Source organism: Chinchilla lanigera, unplaced genomic scaffold (genome assembly GCF_000276665.1).
Source record: "Chinchilla lanigera isolate Chin_1 unplaced genomic scaffold, ChiLan1.0 scaffold00032, whole genome shotgun sequence".
NCBI lineage: Eukaryota > Metazoa > Chordata > Mammalia > Rodentia > Chinchillidae > Chinchilla > Chinchilla lanigera.
This window is the reverse complement of record NW_004955433.1, coordinates 8,390,373-8,406,207: the sequence shown is the minus strand read 5'-3', so window position 1 is coordinate 8,406,207 and position 15,835 is coordinate 8,390,373. Positions and strand designations below refer to the sequence as shown.

The following is a 15,835-nucleotide window of genomic DNA, read 5'->3' as shown; positions in this document are numbered from 1 at the left end:
TATAGTTATACCCGATATGTGTTGATTTATCATTGTCATGTTATTTACTTGCATTCGTTTCCTACTTTTTCTACCTGTTTGCTTGCTGTTCTTGACTTTTCCTTTCTACTGTTGTTCTTGAAATTGCAGTCAGATTTTTCTCTGTCTAGAATATCTTTTAGTACTCTTTGTAATGCTGGTTTGGCACTCATGAAGTTCTTCAATTGTTCTTTGTCATAGAAAAATTTTATTTCTCCATTGAATTTGAGGGATAGCTTGGCAGAGTACATCAGTCTTGGCTGGAAACTGTTCTGTCTCAGGATCTGTAATACTTAACTCCAAGCTCTTCTTGATTGGATGGTTTGTGCTGAGAAGTCTGCTGTGATTCTGATGGGCCTTCCTTTATAGGTAATGTTTCTTTTCTCTAGCAGCTTTTAATATTCTGTTCTTTTGCTGGAGATCTGGGAACTTGACTATTACATGTCTGGGTGTAGTTTTATTTTGGTTGTGGTTGGTTGGAGTTCTATATGCCTCATTTACCTATATATCAGGTTCTGTTTCTATACTTGGGAAATTTTCTGCTATTATTTCTGCAAATATTCTTTTTATGTCAGTTATGTTGCCTCCTGCTGTTTCATTGATTCCTATTAGTCATATATTATTCCTCTGCCTCGTCTTGCAGCTGTTGAATTGATTTTTCCTGGATCCTTATTGATTTTATGAGATCCTTTCTTTCACAATCACTAGCTGCCATGCTGTCTTCAAAGTCTGAAATTCTATCTTCAGCTTCATTCAAGCAGTTTCAGCAGCTTTCAATGGAAGATTTGTTTTCCTGGAAGTCTCTTTGAATCTGGTTCATGCATTCTAAGTCCTTTCTATATTTTTCGTTGAACGCTTCTGACTGTTGCCTTTGTTCTTCTCTTTTCTTATATGTTTCTTCTTCAGACGTTTTGAGCAGTTCTTTCATTATTGTTGTCATTTCATTTTTTGCCTGAGAGATTATTTCTGATCTCATCTCTTCTATTGCCTTATGCAGTTGTTTCTTTACCTCCATTGCAATCATTTCAGCTATTTCAGGAATGTGTTTACCAAGTTCTCCTATGTCGATGTCTCCTGGACTTGTTCTGAGTCGGGTGGAGTTCTGGGATTGTGTTTTAGTCCTTTGTTTTGTCATGTTTGCTACCGGATGCAGAAAGCTCAGTTTCCCTCTTCAGTGGCTGCACAGCAAAGGCCTCTAGTGTCCCTAGTTTTCCTGTTGGTCAGGTTTGCCCCTCAGTGTCCGCTGAGAAGCACTACTTAGTCTGGGGTTTTCTGGCAGTTGTTGACTTGTATCTAGTTATCCCAGGTCTCAGACATGGGCATTGGTATCAGCTGATGGCAGACCATCTGATCCAGTGTCCCTTTGCAGTTCAGGGCACATGCATGGCCCAGACTTGGGTTGCACTGCTGTGACAATCCCAGTCCAGTGGACCTATGTCCCCAGGCAGTTCAGGGTACAGGCAAAACCCAGACATGAACTGCAGGGTCGACAGTTTGTGAACCACCTGATTCTGTGTCTCCAGTCATTTCAGGACACATACAGGAACCAGAGGCAGGCCAGACCGACAGCAATCACAGACTGCCCCTGCCTGTGACTCCCAGGGGGTCCAGGCACAAGTAAAGCACAGACTTGAACCATGGGACCAGCAGCTCTTGGAGCACTCGGTCCCTTGGCACAGGGCACACGCAGGGAGGACCCACACACAAACGATGGGAGCAGTCCCCGGGCCTTCTAAGTGAGGACCTCCTGTCTGCCACGGGTGCACAAAGGGCAGAGACTCAGACTGGAATGGTGGCGGGGTCCTGGGTTGCCTGTTCTGCCCCCAGGAAGTAGATGGGAAATACTGGCTCTCTCCGTGAGTTTCAGCTGGGAACCGTGGTGGTGGGAGCGGGTCGCAGACCGCCTGGTTCTGCTTCTTAGTTCAGGACGTGTGCAGGAGCCAGACCCGGGCCACTCAAAGAGCAACCACAGACTGCCTGTGCCTGTGACCCCCCAGGGGGTCCAGGCACAAGTAAAGCATGGACTCGAACCGCGGGACCAGCAGCTCTTGGAGTGCTCGTTCTCTCGGCACAGGGCACGCAGAGGGAGGCCCCACACATGAACCCCAGTGAAAGCAGTCCCTGGGGCTTCTGAGTGAGGAATTCCTGTCTGCTGCAAGTGCACGGAGGGCAGAGACTCAGAATGCAATCTATAACCATTAATGTTAATGGCCTCAATTCACCAATCAAAAGACACAGACTGAAAGAATGGATCAAGAAGCAAGATTCAACAATGTGTTGCAAACAAGAAACACATTTAACTCAAAAAGAAATTCAGGGCCAGGAAGATAGCTCAGCAGCACAACACCTGCCTGACAAGCACAAGGTCCTGAGTTTGAATCATGGTACCAAAAAAAAAAAGGAGAGAGAAATAGAAATTCATATGCTGAAAGTCAAAGGATGGAAAACAATACTCCATGAGACAGGAACCAAAAAAAAAAGCAAGGGTAGCTATTATATTTGCAGACAAAGTGAATTTCAAGCCAAGACTGATTAAAAGAGACAAAGAAAGTCACTGCATCCATGTAAATGGAACAACCCAAGAGAAAGAGATAACAATCATAAATATATATGCAACAAATACCAGTGTACACAACTATATAAAACAAGTATTAATGGACATGAAAAGTCAAATAAGCACTAATAAATTGTACTGGGGCATCTCAATACCCCATTGTCACAATAAGACAGATCAACCAGACAAAAGAATCAACAACGAAATATTAGAACTGAACCAAACTTCTGAACAAATGGACTTAGTAAATGTCTACAGAGTGTTCCACCCCACACTTTTTTGTTCAGAATACACATTTTTTTTCGAATACACATTCTTCTCAACTGCACATGGGAGATTTTCTAAAATAGACCACATACTAGTTCATAGAACATGCTTAAGTAAATGCAAAGAAATTGAAATTATCCCATATTGTCAGACCATAGTGCAATGAAAGTGGAAATCAATGGCCAAAGAAACCACAAGAACTTCATGAACATGTGGAAATTAAATAGCACCCCCCTGAACAACCCATGGGTCACAGATGAAATTAAAGAATAAATTGGACAGTTTCTACAATTAAATGATAATGATACCAGAATGTAGGAGACAAACAAAAGCGGTACTAAGAGGAAAATGTATAGCAGTGAATACACATATCAGGAAAACACAGCACATGCAAATAAACCACTTAATGGTGAACCTCAAACTTCTAGAAAAAGAAGAGCAGGCTAAGCCCAAAGTTCATATGAGGGAGGAAATTATAAAGATCAGAACAGAAATTAACACATTGGAGACTAAGAAAACAATATAAGGTATCAAAGAATCAAAGAGTTGGTTCTTTGAATGATTAAATAAAATCAACAAACCCTTAGCCAACCTTATTAAAAAGAGGAAAGAAAAGACTTAAATCCATGCAATTAGGAATAAAAAGGATGAAGTCACAATGGACCCTGCTGAAATCCAGAAGATCATCTACACCTACTTTGAAAACTTGTATTCTAATAAGATGAAAAATGCAGAAGAAATGGACAGATTCCTAAGTATATATGAATTACCAAAGCTGAATCAAGAAGATATAAAATCCTAAGGGGCTGGGGATTTAGCTCAGTGGCACAGCGTCTTCCTGGCAAGTCCAAGGTCATGAGTTCAATTCCCAGTACCACACAAAAAAAGAAGATATAAAATCCTAAATAAACCAATATCAATCAGTAAAATTAAAGATGTAATTGAAAACCTACCAACAAAGAAAAGCCAAGGCACTGACGGATCCACTGCTGAATTCTACAAGACATTTAGAGAAGGTATAATACCACTACTTTTCAAACTCTTTAATAGAATTGAAAGGGAAACAGTACTTCCAAATTCATTTCTGGAAGCAAGTACTACCCTGATACCAAAACTGGAGAAGGATCCAACTAAGAAAAAACTACAGGCCAATCTCTCTAATGATATAAGTGCAAAAATTCTCAATAAGATACTGGCAAGCAGAATGCAGCAAATCATCAAGAAGATTATACACCATGACCAAGATGGATTCATCCCAGGGATGCAGGGATGGTTCAATATACACAAATCAATAAATGTAATATATCATATTAACAGAGCCAGGGACAAAAACCACATGATCATCTCAATAGATGCAGAAAAAGCTGGGGATATAGCTCAGTGGCATAAGTGCCTGCTTGGCACATACAAGGTCCTGAGTTTGATTCCCAGTACCAAAAAAAAATTTTAAATAAAAATGCAGAAAAAAACTTTTGACAAAGTCCAGCAGCCATTCAGGATAAAAACTCTACAGAAAATTTGAATAGATGGTCTTTATCTCAATCTAATAAAAGCTATCTATGAAAAAGCAACAGCCAACATCATAATAAATGGACAAAAACTGAAAGTTTTCACTCTAAAATCACAAACAAGACAAGGATGTCCACTGTCTCCACTTATTCAACATAGTCCTGGAAACTTTATCCAGAGCAATTAGACAAGAGAAAGAAAGAAAAGGAAAGGAAAAGGTTGAACTATCATTATTTGTGGATGACATGATACTCTACATAGAATACCCCCAAAAACTCCACTAAAAACTGCTAGATTTAATAAACAAATTCAGAAGCATAGCTGGATACAAAGTCAACACTCAAAAATCAATAGCCTTCCTGTACATGAATAACAAACTCATTGAGAGAGAAATTAGAGAAATAACACCTTTCACAATAGCATCCAAAAAAATGAAATACCTAGGAATCAATCTAATTAAAGAAGTAAAAGACCTCTGTGTTGAAAACTATAGTGCTCTGAAAAAGGAGACTGAAGAGGATATCAGAAAATGAAGATACCCCTTGCTCTTAGGTAGAAAGAACCAATATAGTGAAAATAGCCGTACTTCCAAAAGTGTTATACAGATTTAATGCAATTCCAATCAAAATTCCAACAGCATATCTCACAGAAGTAGGGAAAACAATCCTAAAATTCATTTGGAATCAGAAGATACCTAGAATAGCAAAGGCAATTCTGGACAAAAAAAGCAAGGCAGGGGGCATCATAATCCCTGATTTGAAATTATACTATAAAGCTACTATGATAAAAACAGCATGGTACTGGCAAAAAAAAAAAAAAAACAGACCTAAAGATCAATGGAACAGATTAGAAGATGCAAAATCAATTCCAGACATACCTAGCCACTGGATCTTTGACAAAGGTGCCAAACATGTTCACTGGAAGAAAGATAATCTCTTTAATAAATGGGGCAGGAAAAACTGGCTCTGAACATGCTGAAGATTAAAACTATACCCATACTTTTCACCATACACTAAATTTGAAATTTTTTTTTTTTTTTTTTTGGTTTTTCTCCGGTACCGGGAACCGAACTGGAACCGAACTCATGACCTTGCGCTTGCCAGGCAGGCGCTTTTGCCGCTGAGCTAAATCCCCAGCCCCCACTAAATTTGAAATGGATCAGAGATCTAAATATTAAAACAGAAACATTAAATCTACTGGAAGATAGAATAGGTAAAACTCTTTAAGACACTGCTGTAGGCAAAAACTTCATGAATAAAACCCCAATTTTACATGAACTATCACAAAGAATCAACAACTAGGATCTCATCTTATTAAAAAGCTTTTACACAGCAAGAAAAACCACCAACAGAGTGAAGAGACAACCCACAATGTGGAAAAAAAGTTTGCCAGATGTTTGTCAAAGGATTACTATTGAGAAGATATAAAGAATTCAAGAAAATCAGACCTCCCAAATTTAAAGACCTAATCCAAAAATGGGCATCTGAGATGAATACACACTTCTCAGAGGAAGCAGTAGAAACAGCAAATAAATACATGAAAAAATGTTCAACATCACTGGTCATTTGAGAGGTACAAATTAAAACAACACTCAGATTCCATCTCACCCCAGAAAGAATGGCTATTATCAAGAAATCAACCAATAACAAATGCTGGCAGGGCTGTGGGGAAAGAGGAACCCTTTTCCACTGTTGGTAGGAGTACAGACTGGTGTGGCCACTGTGAAAATCAGTGTGGACCTCCTCAAAACACTAGGATTGGAGGTCCCATTTGACCCAGCTATTCCCCTGCTGAGTATCTTCCCAGAAGAATTAAAAACATCATACCACAGCAATATATTTGTACCCATGTTTATAGTAGCACAATTTGGAATAGATATTGGAAACAACCCAAATTCACATCAACCGAGGAATGGATAAAAAGATGTGGTACTTTTATACAATGGCGTACTACTCAGCCATAAAGAAGGGTAAACTTGAGACTTTTATAGATAAATAGATGCAACTTGAGACCATACTCACAAGTGAAATAAACCAGACTCACATGTGCAAACTTCATATTGTCTCCCTAGTGTGAGAAGCTGAAAGAGTAAATAAGAGCCAAATGTACAATAGATATTATAAAATGGAATGTTTCTGTTCTCTTCAAACAGAAAGAGAAACTGGGGTGGAGGAAAGAAGAAAAGAAGGAAGGGAAAAGCAAAAAAATACACACACACACACATATAAGATAGTTAAGATTGTTACACTACTAATTTCTTAGTTCACTGAAAAAGGTTTATGTTAATATTGTTTGGACAATTAAATGCATATATCTTGTACTCTGAGTAACTAATTTAAAGATAACAATATGAAATGTAATAGCCACTGTTAACCTCCTATTATCTTGTTTGGAAATTTTGCTTTACTTTTTTCTCTTTAAAGTAAAATTTAAAAGAAAAGAAAATCCCTCCTTGCGCAATGCCTCATCCCACCTGGCACCTGCCACACTCCTCAGTATGCCAGGAACAAGCTGTGCTCCTCAGCTCAGCCACTGCATCCTGTGTCCTTGGTCCCCTGGAGATCTGGGTCCATGTCACTCCAAGCCACACACAGCTTTCTTTCCACATGCTGTCTCCCCACCCAGAACACTACTCCCTTACCTCTTCTTATCTCTTTTTAGGGTTCTCAAATTTTCCTAGGCACAGGATTTACCTGGCATCTTATGAAAAGCAGGTTCTGGGTGACAAGGAGCACCCGCAGCCCTCAAGGCTCCCAGGTGAGACTTTGCATAGGGAGGAGGGAGCCACCTCCCACAGGTGGCCGAGTGAACCCCAAGCCACCTCCAGACATGTGCAGCAGCCTCCCCACCAGCCTCACACGGTGTCAGGGACAGGATTCCCGCGCCGTTGGTCACCACATAAAACCTCCACACCCCCACCCGCTCAGACCCTCCACTGCAGGGAAGCTAAAACTAGCCAAGGGCCCCGGTCTCGGCCCAGCACTGTGGCACAGAGGCACAGGCCAGGCTCACCTTGGCGATCTGGTCGAACTTGCCGAAGAGCTCATTCAGCATCACCACCAGTTCCTTGGGGGAGCAGTCGCTGGCCAGCTGAGTGAAGCCCACGATGTCTGCATACAGGATACTGGGGGCAGGCCAGAGTGAGGGTCAGGGCCAAGGCCTTGTGATGCCCAGCCAACCCTGGGCCCCCATCTGACAGGAGAGATGCCCCAGCCATAAGGACAAAGCAAGTTCCAGAGGCTTCTCATGACATAAGAACAGAGTCAACCCTGGCAATAACAGGCCCATCACAGCAGATGTTCAGGGATACCCCCAGGCAGCTCTGGACCTGCTCCCTTCCTGTACCTGGATGCTTGCCCTACGTAAGACCAGAACTAAACCCTCCAGGCAGATGCTACTTCTGCTCCCGAGGGCCTGCAGGACACCTGTTCTACAGATGGGCAGACTGAGGCTCCAGGGGGAGAGCAGTAACTCCCACATCTCCCTGCCCTGCAGCCCGCAGCCCCCCCAGAGAGACAGTACTGGGGCATTAACCTTGCACTGCATGCAGAGGTCTGGGGGTGACATGCTCACAGCACTCACGCCTGGACTAACTCAGCTCAGGGCACTCACAGTACACTCTGCACCCTTCCAATCAGCCCAGGACAGAGTCAGGGTTGAGGGCTTCACCTCCTTTTGGGCAATAAGGGATCTTCCCCACCACCAGCCTGATTCTCTTATTTCAGAACCTGATCAAATCCTACCCCTGGGGAAGCAGAGGAGAGACTGAGGCCCAGAGAGGGACCCCCCACTGCCCAGCCCCATGTGGTGGGGACTGAACCTTCCAAAGGGCAGGGGGGCTGCCTGGCTGGGGCAGGTGTGGTGGCCCCCGCTCTCAGGGAACACACCCACCTGACATTCTGGTGCCGCTTGACGTAGAGGCTGTGGAAGTTGTTGTCTGGCATGTAGCGGCGGTCCCCGCCCTCCTTGAGCCGCTCAATGATGGCCAGCTTCATGCCCATGGAGATGTGGGCTGGCAGCACGGACAGCAGCAGGTTCTCCTGGGTAAAGCAGGCAGACCGGGAGGGGGACCAGAGGGGCGGGCAGGGTGGTTGTCAAGCCCCAGGCTGGCCTACCTAGCCTCTGTTCTCCTGCCTACCTTCCCAGACTGCCCACGAAGCCGGCTCATTATCTGCTAGCTCACACCCAGCATTAACCCGGCCAGGCACACACCTTCTCATGTCCATAAGAACCCCCAGGAGTGAAACCATGGGGGCCCAGCCATGCATGCTGTTATGGTTTAGATTTTAAATCTCCCCAAGTGTCATGTATCCCAAGGTGGGGCTTTCAGAAGGTGATTGGATCTTGGGGATGCTGTACTCATCAGAGGATTAATCCATTCCTCAGCTCATCACTGACTGTGCTTTTAGAAGGTGGAGCCTGGAGGAGGCAGGGTCTGCGTGAAGGAGGTAGGTCCCTGAGAGGTTGGAGGGTGTCTCTCTCTCTGGCTCTTCCTACTCTCTGCTTCCTGGCTGCCATGAGGTGAGCAATTCTGCTCCACCACACCCTTCCACCATGCCATTTCTGCTTTGAAGTCAGCTGACCCTGAACCAATCCCTCTGAAACCATAAGCCAAATAAATCTCCTTTAAAGTGCATGTGTCAGGTATTTTGTTCCAGCCATGGGAAACTGACAAGGCAGAACCCATGCACCAGGAGCTTGACAAGCAGCTGAAGTCTAACAGAGAGGAGAAGGATGGGGCTGTAAGGCAGGGTGGGGCCCTGGGGGGCAGGAAGACTGGGCAGGGGCCAGGCATGGCTCCAAGGGGAGCAGGGTCCTCACCTGCTGGCGCTTCTCAATGCGCAGCTTCCTACGGATCTGGATGCACTTGACAGTGTAGGTGAAGAGGTCCCGGGAGGCGTCCTGCATCTGGTGCTTGTGGAAAGCACCCGTGAAGTTCCCACACAGGAGGATAGTGGCATTGGCCAGCAGCTGAGGGCAGGCAAGGGCCGGGCATTCAGCCTGGTGTGTGCACCCCACCCTGGACCTAGCTCCCTTGGCAAGTGGGAATGGGTTGCCTTCCCATGCCCTGACTCTCCAATCCACTCAGATGGGTACTTTTCCTGGGGCAGGCAGAGAAACAGGTCCAGACAGGGGCTGGTCTGCTCATGAGTCACTGTGACCACAAGACCAGGCCTGGGCCCTCTCTGAGTCCAGTGGGCACCTGTGCTGTCCAGTAGGGATTGGCCACTGGAGACTGGGGGGCCAGACACTTTCAAGGAAGCAGAAGCAGCCACCTCACAGAGCCAACAGCAGTCACAGGAGGGGGAAGGCAGAGCAGCTGCTCAGGGCCTCTACCCGGGAATGGGCACCCAGGCGGATTAGAGGCACAGAGTCCTCTTAGACATCTCCACAGCCCTACAGAGCAGGAGCAAGTTTATTCAACCCCCTGGGCACAAGATGCAGTGCCTGGGGCCATGCCCTCAGCCCATCTAGTCAGGACCCTAGCCAGACCTCAGGAGCTGCCCCCCAACAGGGTGCCCTAGGTGAGCAGCACAGGGCGGGGCCCACCTCAGGCAGCTCCCCGCAGAGGCGGAGGAAGCCCAGCCCAGACTGCAAGCTCAGTCCCCAAGCCTTCAGGCTCTACTCACCCTGACTGCCCACCCCAACCAGGTCCTCAGCCACCACTCACCTGCAGCCCCACCCCAATGCTGGGCGCCGTGAAGCCCCCCATGAGCGCACCAAACACCAGGAGGTGGGAGACGGTGGAGACCACACCCACAGTGACGGCCGCCTGCATGCTGAAGGGCAGCAGTGTGTACACAACGAAGACCACAAACAGGAAGAAGGGCACCTACGGACGGGGTGTCAGGAGATGGGTTGACCACACCGCCTGGGCCTGGACACAGCCCAGGATGGAGCGGACAGTGGGCCCCACAGTCTCTGGTGCCCTGGGGACAGCGGGCAGCCCATTACCTCTCTCCCCCTTTATGGCAGACACAGCAGCAGACACAACAAACACAAAGTGCCGGCCTGTACTGGTCCTCCTTTCTACACGCTGTCTGCGACAGGATTCCATGTCCCTGTGACCTGGGCAACCCCAGACGATGTCCTGCCAGAAAGGGACCCTGGCCGGGGCCCTCCTGCCTCCCTGGCCCCAGCAGGCCCTGCACCCACCTTCCCTGCCTTCAGCTATAGGGTTTCAAGGACCTCGCCCCCTTGGCCACAGGAGCGGCTCACAGACCGGGGCCACAGCATAACACCATACGGCCGCGAGGCACAGCCAAGCCTGGGACCCACGCTGGGTGAGAAAGGGCCCTCTCTTTCAGATGGGGGCAGGTAACCCGGTGGGGAGCAGCCTGCAAGCTGCTGTAGCTACCTCTGCCCCCACCTGGGAGCAGCGAACCCCAGGATGACACAGCAGGGAAGGGGAGTCTGGCTTCCCTGCGGGGCCTTTCCTGGCACTGGAGCCAGTTGGTGCTTTTTAGCACCTCTGAGCCTGGAACGCCATCCTCTGGGACCAAGTGAGGGTCCCTCCAAAGGCCACAGCCAGACCCCAAGTAGATGCTCCTCCCAGCCCAGCGCCATCACCACAGAGAACTGGGGACAGCACTGGTCTGGGGCCATCCTTGTCGCAGGCCGCAGCACCCAATGCAGACAGCAGCTGAGTGTGGGGAGACTCCCACCCACCCAGTTACCTGCGCCCACGCACAGGCTGCCCTCGTCCAGGCGTTCCAGGCCAGCACGTAGCCCAGCGTCAGCAGGCAGGCCCAGGTGAGCAGGGCCGAGGCCCGGAGCCACCGCCGGACCAGGCACTCCATGTACACCAGCACATAGAGGACCACGAACACCGCCAGCGTCACGAACGCCGTGCCCAGGACAGCCTGCTGCTCCGAGGGGTCCTGGCGGAGCAAACAGACATAGAAATCTTGACTTATGATCCTCCTGCTTCAGCTTCTTGAGTAACTGGATGACAGGTGTGTGCCACTGCTCCTAGCTGAATAAACAGAGGAAGTGGCTGTGGTGGCAATTATCCGTCATTCCCAGCACTCTGGGAGACTGAGGCAGGAAGATGGCAAGTTCCATCCCATGCTGGACAACTTAGTGACTTAGCGAGTCTCAAAATAAAAAATATAAAAAGAGCTGGGGATGTGGCTCAGTGCAAAGGCCCTGGGTTCAATTCCCAGCACTAAAAAGAAAAAAAAAAGAAAGAAAGAAAGAAAAAAAACAAAACAGAATAAACAGCAGGTTCCAGTGGATGCAGGCAGGCAGCAGTGGGCAGGGGCTGGGGTAAAGAAGGTCAGAGGGTGACAAGAGGAGCCCAGAAAGACAGCAGTGCAGCTGGCACTGCACCCACAAGGACCTGGTATGCTGCAGACCCCAGCCTGTGAGGGCGGAGGCCTGAGCCCGGGCGGGCACACTGGGCACTCAGTAGCCACCTGGGGAGTGACAGGAAACAAGAGCCTGGTGGCTGCTGCCGCTCAGGTCCAGGCACCCCACGCAGGTCAAAGCCCCAGTCTCTGCTGTCCGCTTGTCCAACTCCCTACATTACATTTATTAAACAGGAAATGAGAACTGCAGGCCCTCGCCCCAGCCACAGTTCAAGGGACCCGTTTCTGCACACAGGTAGCACCCGTGGCAAGCCAAGTAAGTGCCCAAGTCAGAGACGATGGCGGCGGTGTCTGCTGGGGGAGCTGTAATCAGAGGGATTCTGAGGTGGGGCAGCATGTGCCTGTGGTCCCAAATAGTCAAGAGGCTGAGGCAGGAGGATTATCTGAGCACAGGAGTTTGTGGCCAGCCTGGGCAACATAGCAAGACATGTTGTCTCTTTAAATAAAATAAAATAAAATAAAATAAAATAAAATAAAATAAAATAAAATAAAATAAAAAGGAATCAGGCATGGTGGCTCATATCTATAATCACAATATTCTGGGAGGCTGAGGCAGGAGGATTGTAAGTGCAAGTTCAAGCTGGGCAACTTAGCAAGACTCTATGTCAGAATAAAATATTGTGAAAAGAAGGGCTGGGGAGGTAGCTTAGTGTAAAGAGAAGAACTGATCCCATAGCCAGACTGGGCAAGGAGCTCCGGCTTTGATTAACAGCATCTATCATGGACCCACCCTGACGCAGGTCTTCAGAAGGATCAAATGTGATGGTGGACAAAATGAGGGTAATTGATTTGACCCAGTAAGTGTAGTATCTAAAACCACCTAGACTTTAGCCTGTCCTCCACCAGTTCACACACCATGGGTCACATTCACCGAGAAGGAAACAGAACTTTGAGAAGGTAACAACTGGCCCAGGGTCTCACGAGCACAGGCCGCCCGTGCTGCCGCCCACAGACTCACCCCGTGGCTGAAGGCGATGGCAATGAGCGCCACACAGGCGGGGATGGCCACCACAAGCAGCAGGAGCAGCAGCGGCCCGTGCTGGCTGGTGAGGCAGTACTTCTCATAGAGCGCGGCCTGGTCTGGGCCCTCCTCACCCTCATTGAGGAAGTAGCGCCCCTTGGCTGGCATCCTTCAGCCCCAGTGCTTTTCCCCGGAAGCCAGGGGGTCATCTGCTGGCCGGTACCCTCCTCCCTGGGCCTAGGCCTCTGGCCTCTCCGGGGCTGGCTGGTGAGGCTGGGTAGGCAGGGCCCGCAGCTCCATGGACGACGCTAGGTGGGCACACTGTGTTGCAGGAATCCAGGACAGGCCGACCAGACACGTGGGGTCCTCAGCTCTGCAGAGACAAAATAGAACAAGGATTTGACCTCATGGGTCACGCCAGCAAAGGGCTGGACTGGGAGAGAGTGGGGCTGAGCTGAAAGTCTTCCCAGAACTGCTCTATCCAACACTGTAGCCTCCAGCCCCATGTGGTGTTTACAAGTGAATTCAAATTAACTAAAAGTAAAACAGAGCCGGGTGTGGTGGTACACGCCTGTAATCCCAGCACCTGGGAGGCTGAGGCAGGACGATCACCAGGAGTTTGAGGCCAGCCTGGGCTACATAAGGAGACCATGTCTCAAAAAACAAACAAACACACAAAGAAAAAAGTAAAAATAAAGTAAAACAGAAAATCCAATCCCTCAGTCACACACTATTCAAGTGGCCGCTGGCTACTGCTGTGGATGACACAGACGTCATCACTTCTATCACTGCAAACACCCGTGCAACACAGCGGCACTCTGGAAGTCTGAGTCACTTCCATGCCTGGGCAGGAGTCCACAGTTTTGGCACCTGTTTAACCAGGGCAACTTTTTGGGATCAGGCCCAAGGCTTCCCAAGTGCCCAGTTTAGATAAGCTACAAATCTCATTTCCATGTGAAATAGTGATTTTTAAATGCTGGCAGCCAATTTAAAATGTCTAAGTGGCGCAGCCCACTAGTACACTACCTCTCACCCTACATGAGGGAGTATTCCACAGGAGCACTGACAGCACCCCCGTGTGGGCCAGCCCAGCCCTCAGCACACCGCACCGGGGAGCCACTAAGATAGCAGTCTGCAGTCATCACAGCCTGTGACAACAGGCGTCACACACACAATCACACTCAACTTCTTAACCTGCAGGAGCCACCTCAACTGAGCCCAGAGAGGCAGAGGGGCTTAGCCGGGGTCACACAGCCACAGCAGGTTAGTGGAAGGACTGAGATTCGAACCTGGGCCTGCCTGCTCACAAACTACAGTTCCCTGGCCAGGCTTCCCCACTGACATCCCAGGGGACCCAGCCAGACGCTGCAGAGCACAACTGCCAGCCCCTCCAGCTTGGGGCCAGTACACTGGACCGCCAGGCTGGGACTCTAAACCCCAAAGTGGGGGACAACTCTCCACAGCGGGTCCATTGTCCGGGCAAAGCCCCAGAATGCAGCCTCAGGCCGCCAGGACACAGACATGCAGCGTGAGTGTGCACACACACCAACCCCACACACTCACCCGGGGTGCCAGCCCGCCCTCCTGGCGCACACAGCAGGACTGTGGAGACCCAGGCCATGGTAAGCACTGCCCTGGAGATCTAACGAGGCCACATCACGGGCAACTGGTGGGAAGGCAGGGGGACAATGGGTGGCCCTGGGCCCAGGGATCCAGCCATCCAGGGACCACGTCCAGCTCCCAGGATGAGCCTGGCACAGTGGGGCAGGGCTGGGGTCCTGGAGGAAGATTCAGGAGCCCAGGGCCACGGCACTTCCGTGGGTGACTCCTCTCCAGCCACCCCTAAGCTAGAGCAGGAGGCACCCGCTGCCAGGAAGGTTTCAAGGCCTCTCTGTCCAATCACTGCTTCTCTGCCAGTCACTGAGGCAGCTGGCCACTGAGAGGGCCCCCCTGAGGCCCCGGATGCAGGAGCCTTTACCGTATCTGTACACATGACCTGAGCCTCAGCTTGCACACCTCAGCGGCGGGGAGCTCATCACCTCCCTGGGCAGGCTGCCCGCTCCCTGGGCACATCTCCTGGCTAGAAGTCCTCCCTTTGGTCCAGTCAAGCCTTGCCTCCCCAACCCCTCAATGGTCCTGTCTGAACTCCAAAGCCACTTGGGCAAATCAGGGGCCCTTGACCTGGAGAGACTGTGAAGTCCCAGAAGTCCCTCCCTGTCACTCACACCTCACTGACCGCCACCCTATCAGCAGAGCAGGGCAGCACCCCCATGCTACAGAGGAGGGGACCCCACCATGGTCTGGGTGGGGGAGGGTGTTCCCACTTCCCCTGGGCAGCTCTTGGTCCTTGATTCGGAAGTCACTGCCCCAGGACTGGCTGCTCAGCACACCCCTACCCAGCCCCAGCCCCACAAAACCCCGGTGAGAACCCTCTCTGGGACATTTACCACCCAGGGAAAAGCTGCTGGCAGATTCTGAGCCACCCTGAGGAGGGCGCCCACCTAAAAACGAAGCCCATGTAGAGAAGTGGAGAAAGACAGGCTGACAGCATGCAGGTACAGGGCGTGGGGACTAAAGCCAAGGCCTCTGCGCTCAGCTACATCCCTAGTTTCCAGCTGTCTTTTTCTCTTTTTTTTTCTTGTGTAGTACTGGGACTGAACCCAGGGTATTCTATCACTCAGCTACATCCTCAGTCTTTTTTAATTTTTTGAGACAGGGTCTCACTAAATTAGCCAGGCTGGTCTGTACTTGTGATCCTCCTGCCTCAGCCTCCAGAGGGCTGAGATGACAGATATATGCCAACACACCTAGCTAAGGGACAATGATGCCCATTTCAGCTCAACCCAGCTTAAGTTTCTGTCACTTGCAATGAAGAGTCTGGTCCATGCTGAGCTTGCAGACCAGTTTGTTATGTCCAGGAAGCAGTCAGATGCCCCCTCCCCTGGGTCCAGAGTCAAGGGGAGGCTCCTGCTTAGCAGAGTGAGAACAGCCTGCAGACACGGCCCATCCTGGCTGAGAGCTACTCCGGCAGAGTACACTTTCAGGAGGGGACACTTTCAGGAAGGCTGAGAGGGGACACTCCAGGAGGGGACACTTTCTTGCCACCCACTCACTGTATCACTGCAGTCCAGGCCCAGCCAGACCGTGGAAGACCCG

At 49.5% G+C, this 15,835-nt stretch overlaps 1 protein-coding gene across 7 annotated transcripts in view; it reads right to left on the bottom strand.

The window, feature by feature from the left end:
• Window positions 1-15,835, bottom strand: part of Adcy7 (adenylate cyclase 7) — a 65,817-nt gene that overhangs the window by 22,566 nt on the left and 27,416 nt on the right. For all 7 annotated transcript variants that reach the window (XM_013516212.1, XM_013516214.1, XM_013516215.1 and 4 more), the window contains 6 exons: window positions 12,677-13,052; window positions 11,026-11,229; window positions 10,020-10,181; window positions 9,170-9,319; window positions 8,240-8,388; window positions 7,361-7,472 (listed from right to left, as the gene is read on the bottom strand). In XM_013516212.1, coding sequence (XP_013371666.1) covers window positions 7,361-7,472; window positions 8,240-8,388; window positions 9,170-9,319; window positions 10,020-10,181; window positions 11,026-11,229; window positions 12,677-12,847 — 948 coding nt within the window. In that variant the 5' untranslated portion in view covers window positions 12,848-13,052. The remainder of the gene's footprint in view (window positions 1-7,360; window positions 7,473-8,239; window positions 8,389-9,169; window positions 9,320-10,019; window positions 10,182-11,025; window positions 11,230-12,676; window positions 13,053-15,835) is intronic.